The sequence below is a fragment of the Nilaparvata lugens genome, chromosome 7 (genome assembly GCF_014356525.2).
Source record: "Nilaparvata lugens isolate BPH chromosome 7, ASM1435652v1, whole genome shotgun sequence".
Classification (NCBI taxonomy): domain Eukaryota; kingdom Metazoa; phylum Arthropoda; class Insecta; order Hemiptera; family Delphacidae; genus Nilaparvata; species Nilaparvata lugens.
In genome coordinates, this window is record NC_052510.1 from 31132192 (window position 1) to 31151782 (window position 19591).

The 19591-nt window shown below is 33.0% G+C and overlaps 1 protein-coding gene across 3 annotated transcripts in view; it reads left to right on the forward strand.

The window, feature by feature from the left end:
- Positions 1 to 19591, forward strand: part of LOC111045018 (serine/threonine-protein phosphatase 2A regulatory subunit B'' subunit gamma) — a 68107-nt gene that overhangs the window by 2000 nt on the left and 46516 nt on the right. The window contains exons 2-11 of one of the 3 annotated variants that reach the window (XM_039432530.1): positions 217 to 356; positions 3162 to 3266; positions 4950 to 5077; positions 5438 to 5612; positions 7310 to 7498; positions 9145 to 9281; positions 10443 to 10656; positions 12525 to 12652; positions 15955 to 16100; positions 17787 to 18558. In XM_039432530.1, the coding sequence (XP_039288464.1) occupies positions 217 to 356; positions 3162 to 3266; positions 4950 to 5077; positions 5438 to 5612; positions 7310 to 7498; positions 9145 to 9281; positions 10443 to 10656; positions 12525 to 12652; positions 15955 to 16051 (1313 nt within the window). In that variant the 3' untranslated portion in view covers positions 16052 to 16100; positions 17787 to 18558. Of the gene's footprint in view, positions 1 to 216; positions 357 to 3161; positions 3267 to 4949; positions 5078 to 5437; positions 5613 to 7309; positions 7499 to 9144; positions 9282 to 10442; positions 10657 to 12524; positions 12653 to 15954; positions 16101 to 17786; positions 18559 to 19591 lie in introns of those variants that run through there. The other 2 variants (XM_039432532.1, XM_039432533.1) reach the window with 2 other exon arrangements.

Below are 19591 nucleotides of genomic sequence, written 5' to 3' on the forward strand. Positions count from 1 at the left end.
CAATTTAAACAATCATAATGTCCATTTAATTTCACTGGGCCATCGATCTAGAATGAATAAGTAGCCTACTACTTGAAATTATAGGCAACTTACTTTCAATAGAAATTAATAAACCTATTTTATATAATTAATTATAATTAATAATTTATCTAAGCAGTTATCGAATTGTAGCTTGATATTCAATCAACAATTATTTATATGTCTCAACTGTTACAGCAAAGAAAAAACGTCACAATCCTGAGGCAGCTCTTGAAAAAGAAATAGAAATCTTCAAAAGGAATTATACCGATATTAAAAATAATAAAAGCTCCATTGATCAGCAATCATATGCTCGAATTCCAAAGTTCTACTACAAGGTAATTTATAATATTTTAAATCCATTTATGAGTACTAATAGTAAACAACGTGAAAATGGTTTTTCGCCACACTTGGATGTTATCTTATATAAGCTGGTTTACGTGCGTCATATGGAGGCCGAAAGTGATTGTTTTCCGACCAGGCCGGTAAAACTTTACGGCCCTAGGGCTGTAAAATGAATAATGGCTGTACAAAAATCATAGAGATAATCTCATAACGACTGTAATAATCTATATAATTATGTATCGTGAATCGCGGTATCATGTCTATAATATATTTTATGAATTACTGTTTTATAATTTATTATTTATTATTGTGTTTTTGATATCAAACAATAGAATACGATGATATCTCCATAGCCTCAACAATATAATGTTGGCTGCATTGTCCATTGTCAGAAAGGTAAGTATCGCAAGTCTTTAAAAGTGAAGAATCGAATTTGAAATCAAAGTACAATAATTGTATCAATATTTAAAAGTGAGGTAGAGTAATAATTGTTTCTTTTTTATTATCGAATTCCACTTCTTAATGCAATACAATCAACAATAATAATAGGAAAATACAGCAGAGATCTAAAGTTTAAGGTAAGCCTACTGGTGAAACTCAGCCTTGACTGAAAAATTCCTAGTAATATTTCCGTAATTCATTATTAAAACTTTTAGATAATTTTTCTTCAATATCAAACCATATAGAGAAAACATTAGGCCCACTCAAGATTGAATCTTCGAATGTTTTCTCTATGATTTAACTATTTTCAGAGCAATATTTTGTTGTGAAAATGCCGGCAAACCGGCTTCAAGTTTGCCGCTATAGGCTACACTATATTATAGTAGCCTACATACGTTACCTGACTTACAGGCCTCTTGGATCAAAAATATGCAATGGCCGAGAGCGTAAAGGCGTAATACATCAGAACTCAAAGCTCAGTGAATTACAAACATGATCTAGGTTCGAACCTCGGTCAGTGACAGTTTTTTTGTCGATGAATTTCGACTTTTATTAGCTATTCTTTATATTAGTTACCATAATTTGAATTTCAATCAGTTTTTTAGATATATTTTGAGACAAAACTGTGAAATATGCAATTATATTAATTTTTTAATCACATTATTTCAAAATAGTAATGAAAATTCTATTCATCCATCTATCCATGAGATATGCACCAGGCGCAAAGCGCGAGCTATAAAAATTCGAACAATTTTTCGAAATATTAATAGTATAAAAATATTGTCATTATTGTAAATTATTAATTAGTAATATTGAAATTAATTGACAGTGAAAGTTGTCATAACCAAGATTCAAACTATCTAAATAGGCTGTTTGAATTTTATTTATTTTTTAATTTCTTATATATTGGGAAGTTTTTTTTTGGTGTGGCGAAAAATAGCGTTCGCACCATGGGCAAAAATGTATTTCCGGCTCTCTATCTTTTCTAGTCCTCGGCCTACGGCCTCGGACTTAAAAACCGATTTCGAGCCGGAAATATCTCATTTTCGTACCTAGGTGCGAAATATACTATTACGGATATTGGAAGAGCTCCTTCAGGAACGCGACTAGGTGTCACCCCGACAATTTGACACCCCGTCTACCTGTCTCATTTTAAAACCGGTTTTGAGGTGACAGGTTGACGTGAGCCTCCCCGACAACTTTTCTCCTTTCTAAGAAAGGTGACAACTTGTCGGGGGCCACTCTGACGCGAGTGTGCGAGGTGTCTGGTTGTCTTTTATGGTCATGACAAGTTGTCAGGGTGACAACTTTACGGCAATGGCACATTTTTACGAGGGTACAGGTTAACGCTATGGCCAAAATGAACAGGTGTCAGGTTGTCGGGGTGACACCTAGACGGCAACCCATTCCCTCTCAACCCTCCGCCACAACCTGCACCCTATACAAGCGCGGCTCGAGACGCGTGGTCAAATCAAATAAAATTAATTTTCTAGAAAGTTACATGCAGAATGAGAGTTACATTTTTTACAAATAAGATATACAAGGAAACTGCCTAAAAGACTAATCAGGTCTGTGTGGTTGTCGCGGCTAGAGCACGTAACCTATAAATTCATTAGATTCAATGGTTCATTGTAATTTTGTTGTATGAAGTTCATGTCGCCAGAGTTATTATAAGTGTTGGCTACTATATTGCTCGTCATGAGCCGCGCGGCTCGAGTCGTTACTAAGGACTAAGAAATTGAACTTTTAGATGTTGCCAATTCGTAGGGCTTTTTGAATAAAATATTCATTGATTTTTTTTAATCAGCTGTGAACAACGTTGTATCTACTCTCAACGGACCGTTTTTGTACGATTCAATTTAGTAGGTACTATAGTTGAAGTATATTTTTGTGATTATATTCATTTACAGTAATAGTATTCATATCAATAACCGCCGTTGAAATACATGGTGTTTACGAACTCCCTACCAATATTACTCTAGGGCATTGTTCCTGGGTAACAAACATATCTAAATATCATATTCAAATTGTCCGCAAGTTTTCAGTTACACACATAGTTATCAGTTACACAATTTTCTTCTTTCACTAATTATTTTTTTTCTAAATAATGGGTAAACATACGAAATTGAAACTTTGCACAATCATTTATAACAACTAGACAAAGCTACAAAAAATAATTAACACATTTTAGAATCAGCAGATAGTGTGCATGTTTTAATACCCTCCTGTTACGTCTAGATTTCTAATTTTGAAAGTTGCTTGGATGTAGATGATTTATGGATTCTCTTTCTAATACCTTCTATGCAATAGTAATAAGTAATTAGAATTTCTGCTTTTTATTGCTATTTTTTCTTTAGTTGCCTAAAAAAGATGAGATCCTTGCTCAAAAGTTACGTGAGGAAGCGAGAGATATATTTCTGAAGAAAAAATCAAAAGAACTTTTGGACAACAATGAGCTACAGGTAATTTTTAAAAAATCTTCAATAAAAATATTCTTTTCAAAATTATGTTTTTTGTCAAAACACATTTTTTGACAAAAGCAGTTCTATATTCAATGAAAACTAATTTATATACTTAATCAAAACCATTGATTTATAAAAACAATTTGAGATTATATTTTCCGTTGTCACACCAATCTTTGGTAAACTGAAAGTGTTAGGCCTATCTCAGTTCTGCTACCGGTACTGAATTTTTAAGCATTCAATTTACTAGATATTGATAATGATGTATCAATCGAAACTAGTAGCTATACTGAATTGTTTGAACGAATCAGTGAGTTTGACAATGTAAGGTTGTTTTCAATCAATGTGGGTATTTACCTCGTCCTTCACACAAGAACATGGATAGTGTCACCAGTTTAATTATATTGATCTTGTTACTTGATACTTGAATTGTTTGTCGTTGACTGGGAAAATTAGATAAACTATGTTATTGGTCTAGGGGTACCTCCCCATGGACTCTGAGATGGCAATGGATCTCTAGGATCCTGAATCCATGAAGATGGATCTTTGGCTCATCATTCAGTTCTGCAAGTGATGGGCTTTTCTATAGCTGCTCCTTCATCATGTGCTTGAACTTGTTGGTCCCAGCATCCTTCACATACTTGTAAAGCTGATTGAATATTACAAGCGCTGCTATGTGAAAGCTCCTCTGGGCCCCAGTCAGTCAGCTTCATATTTGTGGATAATGTTTAATGGAAGAACATGTAAGCTTGCCGTGATAACAACACTTATGCTTTATATATTTCAACAATAATATTTATTGTTAGGTTGATAATATTTATTTAAGTATGATTTTTTTTGTTAGGAAGGCCTTGAAAAGGTATTATAATGAAAATGTTGTATTTTGGCTGTAGGACATGATTTTCTATTTTTGGGTGTATTCCCCTCCCCCCATTACTAAATTCTAAAATTCCTAAGGAATCCTGTTCAGAATTAATTGTTCTTTCACGTGATGTGTGGTTTTTTATCTATACTAGAAAAATATCCAAGTTGTATAGGGTAGAAGTGGTAGGTTTGCATAATTTTGAAAAACCCTTGAAAAATAACCCTTTTTTCGTAGCTCCGGAACCAAAAATGGTAGAATCCTGCTCGACCACTCAATTTGTTGGAAATTTCGTTATCTTCAATTTTGTAGAGAATGATTTTTCTCCAAAAACTAGAAGTTTTCGAGATAAAATGGGAAAATTAAAAAAAGTCCGAAATTTTAGGGGTTTTGGGGGTGAAGCCACCCTCTGGCATGTGAGCAAATTTCAGATTCGAATTCAGCGCCCTAAAATACATATAGAACCGTCGAGAAAAATTCTTTCGGGACTGTTTCCTGAAAAACGACCATTTGACTGGACTATATTAAAAAATCAGAACTGCAATATAAATTGCATGCACCAATGTATATAGTGACTGGACTATATTGTAAGAGTTCGCTTTGATAATAATTAGGCTAGGATAGACATTACTTTTGCTTGGGCAGAACTTGAACCTCTTAGAAACCAGTCCTTAATTGAAAATATTCCCAAAATCTCTGGTCAGAAACATCTTCGAAGCTATTTATTCCCGAAGCTCTATCCCGAACGGTGAAGTGGTTTTGGAATGCGTAGGGAACTTTACATTCATTTCCATATGCAAAGAATTTAATTATGATTACAGGCATTTTGGGCTCTACTTATCAAGTATCAGTCATCCAATGTCTCTCCGAATTCGAGCTTTAGCGGAGAGGAGACAATTTCGTACAAGGAATATCAACAGATCGTGAATAAAGCTGGACCAAAATACAAGTAAGTAAAAGTTAGCACAATTAATTGAAAACATGAATTTCAATGACAATTTTCATTCCAATCTTTTCTAATGTCTTTCAGAGAGACTCTTTCGCACACATTGCACATGAAAAACCATTTTAGTATGGATGTAAGGAATAAAAATAATAAGTTTATATTTCTTCAAACCCGCTTTTTTCACGGTCGTGGTTCACACTCATCACCACCCGATCATATTATGATTTGTGATACATGGAATAAATAAATAAAATTATACTATAAAATTTCACATAACATGAAATACTTGCTAAATATAATATGATACAAATGATCCATTAACAAGGTACATGAAACGTATTTAAATTTTATAATCTTTTTCAGAATATATCTGACACCAGCTGTGTTTGCCAAACTACTGCAGACCAGTTCGCAGTGCAAGGGACGAATCAGCACCACTTCCCTCTTCACCTATGTCATGCGCAAATCGTGGCTCGAACAGACCTGGATTGGTCTGTCATTGTATGATGTCACCGGCCATGGCTACCTTAGAGAGGCTGTACGTTCATAATTCTAATAATGTCAAATTCAATCATTCAAAGCAGTTCAGGTTATTCTAGAGGCCTCACATATATTTGAAATTGTTGTAGGTATAATTATTAACTAATTTTGGGATGTGTACATAATAGATATAAACTTGTCAAACAATATCTTTACACAACACAATACTATAATATTCTACTCTACAGCGCATGTGCATCAATCTGTCAGCTAACTCATTCCACATCTGTTTATTATTTATTAAAAGCACCCCTGAACTTGATTAATTCGTATGAAGTTGAATAAAAAACGATAACATTAGCCGAATGTAAAGGATCTGAGTTGTACATGCTCAAGTATACGACCTTACTCCTCAGCTCTACAGGTCTTTGCAACCCTTGGCCTCCCTCACATAGCCTCTCCATCAGTCTTGATCCTCGGCCTGCCTCCTCCAGTTATGAACTCCAAGCATCCTTAAACGCGTTCCACATCATCCGTCCACCCATTTCTTGGACAACCTTTTCTTCTTCTGTTATTTTCTCGATATAAGACCTTGATGAAGCTAAGTTGATTGGTTGATTCAGTGTTGTTCAGTCCATAGATTAGTTTATATTCAAATAATTTCAGGCACAGAATTGCTAACAGTTTACGATAATAGAATCCTAGTTAGTCCACGTTCACGGCAGATAAAATAATTATTATTTCCAATTCAATTTAGTATAAAATTTCCACTCTTCAATTTTACATACGTGGTGTGTTCAAAAAGTAAGATGACTTTTTGAATTTAGCGGGCAACTCACATTTGATTTTCGATTTTCTTAACTTGTTGCGTTGGTACACATTTCCTGAGCATATGTTTAAAGTTTCAAGTGAATAGCATGTTTAGTTTATTTTTGACAGTTACAAAGGTCAGGCGCATTTTGGTGTACTTGGTGATTCAGTGTGCTCCACTGGGGTGATTAAGCCCTAGTTTTGACGTCATAACCGTCCCGTACCCATGTTTCGTCACCTATCATGCCCCTTTTGAGCAAATCTGGGTCGTCGTTGACATCATCCAATAGCTCTTGAGCGATTGCCATGCAGTGGTCCTTTTGATCGAAATTGAGCAATTTCGGAGCAAACTTCGCTGACAAACGTTTCATGTCCAAAATATCCAAAAAAATGTCATGGCACGAGCCAACCGATATGCCAACCTCTCATACGTATTACGCAACTTCTCTCATAGTGATTCGACGATTTTCCAAAGCAATTTTGTTCACTATTTCAACGTTTTCATCTCTTTTAGTGCTGGGGCGTCCAGAGCTAGGTTCGTCATTGGCATCTTCTCAGCCATCTTGGAAGAGCTTGTACCACCTAAACTTTTTTTTTCATTAAGAGTAGACTCATCATATGCCACATTTGCAGAAAAATCGCCAAGCACACCGAAATACGTCTGATTTTTGTAACTGTCAAAAATAAACTAAACTTGCTATTCACTTGAAACTTTAAACATATGCTCAGGAAATGTGTACTAACGCAACAAGATAAAAAAATGTACGTTGCCCGCGAAATTCGAGAAGTCACCTTACTTTTGAACACACCTCGTACATTAGTCACAAATTTTATAAGCAACAGCTCAAGGATGATTAAAACATCAAAATGGATCAATATTTGCAGTTTTCAACTCTCTTCTAGTGATCACTTTCCTGATGGTTATAATTTGATGTGATTTGGCAGGATTTGGAGAGCTATATAACATTTCTGATTCCAACATTGCCGCAGCTGGATGGGCTGGAGAACTCGTTCCATAACTTCTATGTTTGCACAGTGGTGCGCACTTTCTTCTTTTTCCTGGATCCTCTTCGTACTGGCAGAGTTCGAATCAAGGACGTTGTCACTTGCAGCTTTCTCGATGATCTGACTGAGGTAAGTTACCAATTATTAAGTGCAAGTTTATTAATCTGATTGGAAATTTTCCATGACTGATACAAAATTTATATTAATGTTTCCTACCATTCTCAGTTTCTCGTAATGAAGTACGGTAAACCGGGGTGACGTTGTCCCAATTTTGGTGAGTTGACATTCTAAATAATAACTTGCAGTCAAAACTCAAGTTTAAGTCACTAGCAATATTTTTTATTGTATTCTGCAATGTTGAAAGAGTATTCTTCGATATAAAAAGTAAATATTTTTCTTCACTTTAATAAAGATTTTTTTTTTAAATAAGAGACAATGTCAACCATGGGTTGGGGTTAGACTTTGTCTAACTTCGAAAAATATATGGGTTCAAGTTCATTTTCAAGAGTTAAGACAAAGTGAAACCATCTGTTCACCTTTAAAATGAATAAAAACAAATGAAATCCACTTCAAAACTATTTAAAAATATTTCAGTTTATGCTGCCCAAAGATCTATTGTAGCGTCGAGGCATATTGCCTGCAGCTGCAGAATCTGCAACAAATGAATATTCAGAACGTATTAATCTCAAGTTGGATATTCTGTTTTATTAGATGAAGTACATAATATTTATCATATTTTGCATTGTATTTTCATCATATTCTGCATAATATCATAATTTTTATACTGATACAAAGTCACCCCAAATTTAGCCTAAAAGTGACCTTCCTGTATTTAACTAGTAACAGAATCCGAACCAGTTCAACTATGGACATTAGTGATATACCAATTGAAATATAATAAAAAAGGAAAAATAAAATGTACTCGCCGACATCATTGCCGAGTATTTTAGAAATGGGGTTTCTAATTTGAAGTTCTCCGACAACGAAATCTCAGGATGCAACAGGTAGATTAGTTCAACTTATATATCGAGAGTCGACAAGATATGGATTATAGAACCTCAATAATAATTAAGGCTACGGATATCGATGTTGAAGATCTATTATGGATAACAGAGATCGGAGGGAAACGGATTTTAATACTTTTCGCGAGGTGGGACAAATTCACCTCGCGATAGTCAAAGTCGAGGTGACTTTGTATATTCAAACCGGGGTGGTTGACGGTTGTATATAATATCAGAATGAACAATTATATTTGTCAACCACTATAATATACTACTATATAATCGGACAAGAAAAGCGCTAAAAGGAATATAATAGTTTCTATTTGGCATAAAAGGCCATCACCTATAAAAAAGTTGCAACTACATTAAAAATAATAAAAAAAACTATAACATTAACAGGTAATACCAAAAACCTGTGTAAAACATAGTTTTGTTACTGTAATAACAAAAATACTGAATTGTAACATTAACATAATAGTATTATCTGATTGTAACTAATGTAACTGAATGAATAGTAACAAATAAAAATGGCGTGGTAAATTAGAATCTTTGGAAACGCTAAAAAAAACAATCGATTGAATTAATTTGAATTGAAGTGAAAACTCAACAGGTTCACCAACAAATTCATCAGTTTTCACAAATTTGTCAAATAAATTTGCTCTATATGGGGGATTTAAGTTTTTTGGGCTCTGATCTTATAAGGTTTTCTCTTATTTTAAATGAGGAAACTCAATTAATCCATTGAACTAGAAGTAAAATGATGTATTGTTTTAGTTGAGAGAAGGCGAATTGACAAACGATATGCTCAAAGCGAATTGGTTCTCAGCGCCCTCAACATTACATGTTTACGGACAGTACTTGAATTTGGATCGGGATCACAATGGAATGCTTAGCAAAAGGGAGCTGGCTGAGTAAGTATAGCAAATATCATGTTTAATATGTCTTACCTGGCAATATTTAAGTTGATGATTAATTACATCATAGTGCATATTGGTTGAAAAATCGAAAAGTCTATTTTGAACTCTACATTGAAATGCAACTCTATCTTTGCTCTTAGGTCTCATACTTGTAGTGGTCGTTTCTTAAATTTCTCTAGACCATAGATCAACTAAAAAATGATTATCTGAAAATATAATTTTTCCTATGGCTGTGGAAATGTCTTTTGCCAGGCTCTCATGAGGATGAAACACCGACTAGAACCACTTCCAGCGTCAGGTCCAACCTGGAAGAACGAACCATTATTTCTTGAGCTCTTCTCTGCACCTGCAACAGTCTCTTCTGGTTAAAATCAGAAAATATATCATAATATCAACTATTAGTATTATTCTATATTTTTCTTCAATTTCCATTACCAGCTGTTAGATAATGGATTAATTTTGGAGCATATATCACGACATCGCAGTCTAAAGCTGCGTTTACACCAGAGTCAATAACACAAGCTTTTAACATTTTTGTCATTAACTGATGTTAATTACAAAAGTCATCAACATCATGTTGAGCTGCGTTTACACCGGAGTTAATAACACAAGTTATTAAAAAAAAGTTATCAACTTGACTGATTCGACAAAAATTTCTCTTAACAAATGTTAATAACTCGTGTTTTTAACAAAAAAAAATCCTTGTTATTAACAAGATTTATGTTATCCATCGAGAGTCGGTAAAGATCAAAGGAAATGTGTTATGTTAATAACAAAAGCCTCTTTTATCGCATTAACTTTTGTTAATAACTCGTGTTATTAACTCCGGTGTAAACGCAGCTTAAAACACTCAAGTGTTGAGGATGGATGTTTATCATTCAAATAATAATTTTTACTACGGTATTATTTACTTGGAGTTTATAGCTATATAAACTATTGAAGTTATGTCGTTATATTGTGTCTAAATTGATACTATTATTATTTTGCATTCTTTGAATTTTATTTATTATTTTTGGTTGCACTTCTTTGTTTTGTTCGAACAGATGGAATAAGAAATATTCTACTGTACTTTGTGTATTGTAATCACCATTTTCCATTGCATTTCTTTCTGAATAATTCCAGCAAGTTGATTAAAAAATTCTATTTTGTTGACAGATATGGCACCGGAACATTGACGAGTGTGTTTTTGGACAGAGTTTTTCAAGAGTGTCTAACATACAAGGGTGAAATGGATTACAAAACTTATTTAGATTTCGTTTTGGCTCTGGAAAATAGACATGAGCCTCAATCGCTGCATTACCTCTTCAAAATTCTGGATATTAATGGTGTGGGCTACCTTGATTCTTTTAGTCTCCGATATTTCTTGAGGGTAAGAATAATTTGTAATAAAATTTCACAAATTTTCTGTATTGCAACTTCAATAACAAGTCAATAATCCATCTTAATGTCAATCTATAATGGTCTAGCTTTAGACTATTTAAATAAATGCTGAATAACAATAACATTTCAAAGGAATTTATCATAGTCTATCAAATCAAACCCATAATTTTTATTTAAATTTTATTAAAACTTGGATAATAATGTTCGAAGACTGTAAAATACCTTTTGCATTTTTGGATTGAGTCACTGAAAACATGCAGTAATTTTGGCTCTATTGCAAATAATGTTCTTTCTAGGAAAACCCATTGCTCTTTATATCAGATTGAAGTAAGCTAGGATAATATTCATGGAAAATTAAAATAGTATTTGAAAAGACATTAGGATATACATTACTTGTAAATTAGTCATAAACTTGAGAATGCCAGACATCTACTGTATAACTGGTTGCAAACAGTTGCAAATTAACTTTAAGATATAATAAATTAGATATCATTATCATAGGATTTAAATTACGATGACCAGATCAAATAAAATTTCAATTTAAATTTACTTTTATTTTATAGAACAATTCTAGTTTTTCTTCATTTACTCTCAATTTATTCAGTACATATTACTCGATCTCCCGGTTGCTTACGTCTTACGTATGTTATACTAGCAGGTAACCCGTGCTCCGCAAGTGTCTGTTTAAAAGTACAAATATCGATTAAATTCAGAAAAACTGAAAACTTGACTTACTGAAATCTTGAAGAAATGAGAATAGGACTATAATCATCCTCGGTAAATCAAGAATCCGTATGCAACATTTCAAGTTAATCAGTGATGATGCGTCTTTCGTGTATTTCCTATTCCGTTTATGTATAATATATTCTATTATATTCGGGTTTTAATCAAATCAAATTCAAAAGTTCTAGTTTATTTATTTCTGGATTGAAAAGTGGACTCAAATCAATTCAAGTGGATAGCATAACCTATCATTTTTATCCATTCGTAACCTTCATTGTATTAACATTCAACACCTAGGCTTAAAATACTCCTAGAAAGTCGTCTTTGTAAAATAACAAGGTGTAAGTGTTCGTCCAGTGCCAAAATACCTGTCATCAAATTTTTGGTTGGGATCGATTTAGTATGTTATTTTGAGCACAAAATCACAAAAATTAAACGGCGGTCACTATTGTTTTTAAAATAAACTAAACTCAAAGTTGCACAATATTACATGAATTTAACCTATAAGTAGCAGCCATTTTGATTATCGAAATCATCAAATTATGAAATTCCTAATCTAAGTTTTCCTAACCCAAAGCTTTTCCTAACCTAAGCATTCCTAACCAAAACTTTTCTAACCTAAAGCTTTTCCAAACCTTAGCTACTCATGGCTGCTACCTATAGGTTAAATGCATGTGAAATTGTGCTACTTTGAACTTAGTTTATTCTAAAAACAGTAGTGACCGCTGTTTAATTTTTGTGATTGTGTCAAAATAACTTTCTAAATCGATCCAAACCAAAAATTTGATGACAGGTACACTTTAGCCAACAATAAATAATAATAATAAGTCAATTCTTTTGTTTATTATTTTATAAATAAATTACATTCTACTGCGTTCTAATAACTGAACCAATGAACTTCGGCAACAACCAAAGAACGTATCGGTCAATGTGATGACGTTATTTTACTGTGATTTTATTAAAAATAAAACGATTATAGTAGGACGTGCAAGCGTGCAATTATCGATAGTAGTAAAACCTTTAATGCAATATATAAAAGGATAAATTTTCATAATAGCTGGGCTTGCAATGTTTGAGCAGCAACTATCCGCCAATATTGATCAATGATATTGATAGAGTACTGACCTATTGCAGGAAATACAGGAGCAGATGAGAGTGCATGACCAAGATCAAGTTTCATTTGAAGACATCAAAGATGGTTTGTTCGACATGATCAAACCAGCAGATCCTACCAAAATAACGTTACAGGATCTTCTCAATAGGTAATCCATACATTCCATACATTTGAAGATTCAGTAATAATTGAAATTCTTTTCAATATAAAAAAATTCTCTGCAGTATTCACACATAAATAAAATTTCTTGTCCAAAAAAAAATTACTAAAAAAATGGTTCTCTTTTAGGCACAGCTAAAAATTATCTCGAGTGTAACTTGCTCAGTGATCAAATTTCAATGTCGCATGTTTGAGCTTTATTTTTTTCTTCTTCCTCCTCCTTGCCTATTTGGGGTCGGCTCTCCTTGATTTGAGTCTCCAGTTCAAACGATCCTGGGTCGTCTGATTTGTCAGACTTTATTTATTTATTTTTACATCGTAAGTTGCATACAAAATACTAATAATAAAATGAAATAGTAATCAAAAGCAAAGTGATATTGTCTTTTCAAATAGCTTAGCTATTTATAATAGCTTAGTCTATTACTAGAAATTATATTTATTTTTTCATCTGTATTCAAACTTGATATTTATTCTAATGGTAAAAGTAAATTCGTATGGCTTTTGTTGGTGGGGAGTCCCTTGCGGGAAGGTTCCACCGCCTGAATATATAATTTGAGCCGTCAATGGGCCTTACGACTGTCATACTTCAGCCGGGACCGACAATTTAACGTGCCCATCCGATAACACGGGAGTGATCTGGTTAAAAAACTTTTGGTTGTGAGAGGATTCGAACCCGGGATCTCCATGCCGCTACGCAAGCACTCTATCCACTAGACCACGGATCACTCCATTATTCTAATGGTGATAAGGGATGAATCAAATCTTAAATTGTGTACTATAGAACAATTTATTATTCACTATACTGAGGAAGTAAATTGTCGGCTAAGAGTTCAACGTAGTTAATTTTATACAATTGTACTGGAGTGACCGGTTAATGGACACACAAAAATGCTTTCAAACGTGTAGGGACACATACTACCGCACCGCGTCAGCACTGTCACCGTGTTTGTTGCCCGAGCCGTGCCCGCGCCGTCACCGACTAGTTCAGTATACTTTTTGACGGAGACGGTGCGGGCTCGTTTAACATAAAGAGTAAAAAACTTATTGATGATATACGGAATTTTCCAGTTTTTCATGATCAAAGTGATGAGAAATATGGTTGAACGGAAAATAAGTTGAAACAAAAATAAAAGTATAACCAAATAATAAGTCAAGCCAAAGGTATGATAGACATATAAATAAAATAACTAAATAAAATAAATATGATAGACCCAATAAATAAAATAACAAAAAGTATGAAAGGAGGAACCAGTGACTGTGTCTTAAATTTTTTATTTGCTGCCGCTCGGCTGTCGCACGGATATGTGTGTCCTCCTACCACCATCATCGTGTCGCGGACGTAGCTCGTCACGGGCTCGCTGCGGTTATATGTGTCCCGAGCTTAAAGGAGTAGTTGGCTTTAACCGGTTTCAGAATAGCCAACGAAGTATCACTTTCAATATCATGGCTCTTAATTTAACTTTTAAGCATTTTAACTTTTTAACTTTAATTTAAATTTTAATTCAACTTTTTAGCATTTTTTAAGCGCTATTCAAGCAGTCTGATAACTTCGCCATCTAGCGAAACCTACACGAACCTTTTCCACTTTATCACAGATTTTGATTATAGATTTTCTGATTCCTGTTCTAAAATAATTTTACAGTAGTATTTAAACTGAATTAATGAAATAATATTGAAAAAATGCTGTAATATTGGTTAAAGGCTATGTTCAAAAATAGTTCTCAATAGATGGAGAAGAAAGATAAACAATGCATTGTGTAGTTTTCGACTAATGTGAAATTATCATTCGCAGTGAACTCTCGCACCTTGTTTGTTGAGACTTTCGCTTCCGCTGTTCATATATAAGCAAAACTTAGTCGTTGAGATCTCTTGGTGGTCCGGTTGTTGTTGCCGTGTGCATTGGTCTCTCTCTCTCTCTCTCTCTCTCTCTCTCTCTCTCTCTCTCTCTTTCTCTTTCTTTCTGATCAATGTAATCTCTGACCACTTTAATAGAAGTATCAACTGCTCCGGATCATTGCAAAGGATAATGGCTTCTGACATGGAATTCAATTTCTTGTCCGATAATATCAATAAGCTGACATCAACATATAGACAACCTTTTGTTTCCTTCTTCAACTAGAATTCTCACATTTTTTTTATATTGTCTTATAATTTGGCGGATTTCGGTTGCACAAGTAGATAAGGATAGATCAACTTTCTATAGAATGAATAATGCGGTAACAGTCTGGGCTCAAATCTCGTCAAACAATTGAATTTCAAAACATTATCTTATCTTGTTACCCATGCATAAATTAGTAATGTGGTCATTATACAGCACAAAAATAGATAGAGTTTACTATTGCTTCCCGATTGTTTTAGTTACCGTATGCAGTTCTTCTCAAATTCTGGTTGATGAATTTTGTTAGGCCTATGCAGCAAGGTTAGCGGCAACGTATGGATTATGCTTTAGTGAGGTCCACGTTATAATAGCTGTGTTTGATTAGCAATGGTATTGCTATCCTTGTCTATCATTCAACAAAGCGGGTAGCGCTATCTCTTTCTCGCTTTGCTCTGTTGCCAGATTGTCTCTCAACAATGTAGAATTAATAACTAATTAACAAAATATTTCATCTTAATTATAAAAATTCATTATGAAATTATTGGAAAATATAATTTCTTGCTTAATAAAATATAATTGATTATTTTAAACGAGAATGAATAGTTGATATTACATCAATAAACGTGTATCAGCTACCGTCTATAGAAGGCATTGATAAGACAGAGGATTGGCAACGTTCTTCTCTTATCTTTCTCCACTGTCATTATAACGTGGACCTCACTATAGTACGTAAGCAACAATAATTGGATCAAATCTTATTATATTTAAACTTCAATGTTGAAAGAATAGTGATTTCATAATTTTGCCGTTGAAAGGAGCGGTGTCGAACAATTCCATGGATGACAACCTACCTCTCATCATAACACCAATTCAAGGCTTTCCTCAGCAACATGTCGAATATTTATTTCAGATTTTTAGAAAATCTTATTCAACTGCTAATCCAGATAATAATGTTATAGAAATCATTTTCTTGATAATTGAATAAAAACACAAATCTGTTGTTAAATTCTACACTGTTTTATTTGACTTGAAAATGTGACCGGTGTGGTCACGAAACCTTGGTCGTGTACTAAATAAAACAGTGTAGAATTTGACAACAGATTTGTGTTTTTATTCAATTATGGAACGGTTCTACAATATTGAAAATGACTCAGTCGTATTTTCTTGATAATTGAATAAAACTTTATTTGCAGTGGACAAGGTGAGGTATTCGTCAGCATTCTAATAGATCTGAATGGGTTCTGGGCCTATGAAAGAAGAGCAGCCTCTCCTGAAACAGTCGATAATTGAAACAATCAAATTCCATGAACAGGGTCGGCATTTTGGGGAAATAATCTAGGTAAGTTCATTCAAATGTTGTAAAACTCTTATTTTTATTCTTCATGTTGTGCTGTTCTCATATAACCTTCATTCCTCACGATATCCTTCTCTCCAATAATTGTAATATAAATTGAAATAGTTCTTAAGAAATTTCCATTCTCAATAATAAGATTATTATTTTAGTCGAAAACTGTCATGTAGAATTATTGATTCTGAGTGACAGTAAATTCATAGAAACAAATTACTGTCAAATACAAATTATAATATAGATATAATTTTATTTTCACTAGAATAGGTGTTAACTACGGAACATATCACTACTGATCTCCCAAACTCGATTACTAGAAAATTAATATTTTAACTGAGTTTATTCGAAACTTTTAATGGTATATAAGCTGAAAGAAAGCAAAACATGTTGCTGGTGAGTTTGGGAACTCCATTCCACGAACGTCTTAGAATTTTTATGCACCCTAGCTTGAGAAGTACAAATTAAAAATATGAGTATAAGTAGCACAAAGTATGCATAAGGTTTGTGTTTGTAATTTTTGTTTATTCTTTATTCATACAATAAGTAAATCATAGAAATTATAGGGAAATGAATAATAAGGTAACCTAGTGCAACTCCTCTCCCAAATTTAGATAAGATTAACTACACATAGTCCAAAATAGGTTAAGTCTTGTAGTTCTTCAGTTCACAAAATGTTCAGTCCTTAAATATTTTCACAAAACTGATTTCCAAATTTAGATGCCAAAACATAGAAGAAATATTCAAAACCAAACATAGAAGAAATATTTCACATTTTTATAACTAAAATAAGGAAATATTCACATATTAAAGAAATAATTTCGAAGAAGTACCGAAAAACAAACTTAATTCTAAATTGTTGATGGCACAATGTATGTTGTGTATAACATAATAAGCTTCTTAATATTAAACATTTAAAACAATTTCCAGATAATGTGATTTTAAGGTTGTTTAAAGACATTAATAGACTCATCTATTGCACTATTAATGACTAACAGCAAGTAATAATCCGTTTTTGAACAGCTATTCTCAACGACACTACAGTCTAATTTCATTGAATATTAGTTATTAAAACTAGTTCTCACTGTGGAGCGCTTTCGCATTTTTTAAAATCCATTCTCAACACTCAAAATACACGGAGTAGATTTTAAAAATCTCGCGGAGTGTTGAGAATGAATTTTTAATAATTAATATTCAAAAAATTAGACTGTAGTGTCGTTGAAAATAGTTCAAAAACAGATTAATAGACTCTCACAATATTTTTTCAAAATCTGCTGCTCATGTTATTAACTTGATTGCAGATTTGGTAGACATTCAAATTTTCTAAACTTGATCAAACTTTCAAAAAGGCTTAGCTATCATAGCTATAACATCTGCTACCATATTTCTTTGTGATATCCGCCTTCGCCTCTTGTGTGCACCGTAACTTTAGAAACTGATTAAATAGTTCCTCAAACAATACTTGAAATATTGTGGTCCACATATTATAACCGTTGAATTCCATTGATTTTCTGAACAATAACATTTTATTGCTTTCTGGATTGTTAGATATCGTGACACGGTACGTGACTCATTGTGGTGTAATTATGGTGTTGGTATCACTTTGAAATGAATAAATTGCATAATTTTTCTTGGTCAGTGCCCAGAAACAGTCGTTGTAATTGTTCTTGTATTATTTAGGAGAATGGTGTGCCTGGGTTTGGAGCAAATTTTCATGGCCGAATCTCCAATTCAAGACGATATGGCAATTAGCAAACTTCACCATTTTTTTTTTCAATTTAAGAGGTTTTCAACAAGTGCCTTATCTCAAAGACATTGTTGTGAGATATAATGTTCAGGGTTGTGGAGTTAAAATCTTAAGTATTCATGAATTTCTAATTTGATGGTGAACAATGATTATATTTCTCGTAGTCTCTAGATGCCAATACCTTGTTACTTATTGGAAACTGTAGAATCAATCAACAAATCAAACAAATTCAAGTTCATACGAGTATTTGATCCAAAGATGTGAGAGTTTCCATACTGGATGAATCTGTTTAATTTATACGTTTCGTTCAATCATTCAAATTTAAGGAACTTGACGACTGATTTATTGATTTGAATACTTCCTACTAAGTTTTAGTTAATACGCATACCCAGCCTTCTCCACTTCTTATAAAACATATCATTATTAAGGATTTCCGTTGAGTTTCCACAGTGATTTCCCCTGTGATTGATTCCATGGACTTATTAATACAGTGTTAGTAGCAAAAAAAAAAAGGAATTTAATTCGCATTTTGATTAACTTAATTCAGTATTTGTGATCTAAGATAGTAAATGAAGTAGGCATATCATATTCGTTGATTTATAGAACGTAAAACTATAACAGTATAAAAAGTAATATCTCATGGATGTATCTGTCGGTAATTAATAAAGTTTGTTTTAATAATAAAATGAAAAATATTTCAATCAACCCATTGATTGCTGTTATTCAATTTGATATTTATCAGTGTAAAAAATCACATATTCTTGGGAGGAACATTGAACTAATTCACATGGGGTATCATTCTCATCAATACTTGTATTTTGTAGCATTATTATCCTTTTGCAGTTTTCTATGGATGATGCTCATGATGAGTTTTGTCTTCACCATTTATAGTTTTCTGATAAGTGTTTTCATCAACAAAAAAAGAAGATTTTCATATGCAACTTTTTTCATGTTGATCGAACATGTTTTGCCATCTTTCATTGAATGTCCAGCTGCCCAGCACATCCAAACACCTTAAAGGTATTTAAGCACATCATAATGCGTCTTAGAAATTCATTTTCCAGATTATAAATCTTCTTCAAAGTCAATTGTGAATTTCTTATGTTGGTATCATGATATTTCAGGAATATATTCCCAAGATAATGCACTTCATAAGAATTACTGTGTAATTTTAGAGCACACATCATTCGTTTTTATGGCTTTCAATATCCATCTACTCTATGTATTAAACTATTACCATATACAAGAACTTGTACTATTAGCATAGCCTATACAAGATTCTTCCTTTTTTTGATCTGTGTTATTCATTTTTCATTATTCTACTTGATTTTCCTTTTCTTTTTCTTTTTTGTTTGATTTTCTTCAAAACTTGAAAAAATATTTTAGTCATGGTTATAAAAGAGTTGTCTCAAATTAAATTTCAATGACCTCTGACCTCGGTTTTTGGAGACTACAGATTCGAAACTAGAGAATCTTATTTTTGAGGTTCTACGAAATTTTTTTGATTTTGTAGTATACAATAAAAAATTCATAGCTTGAATCTTGAAATCGTAGATCCTAGTTGCTATACGGCACACGGTGTTGATACCATTCAGAATAAAAATGGTATGGAGGTTGTTGTAGTCTTTTTTTGAGAATGATAGAATTTGTTCTTATAACTTGAAGATTTATTCAAAAAACCCAGTGTCTCCTCGTAATAAGTGATTCATTTTTCGATTTTTTTTTTCATTACCAGACA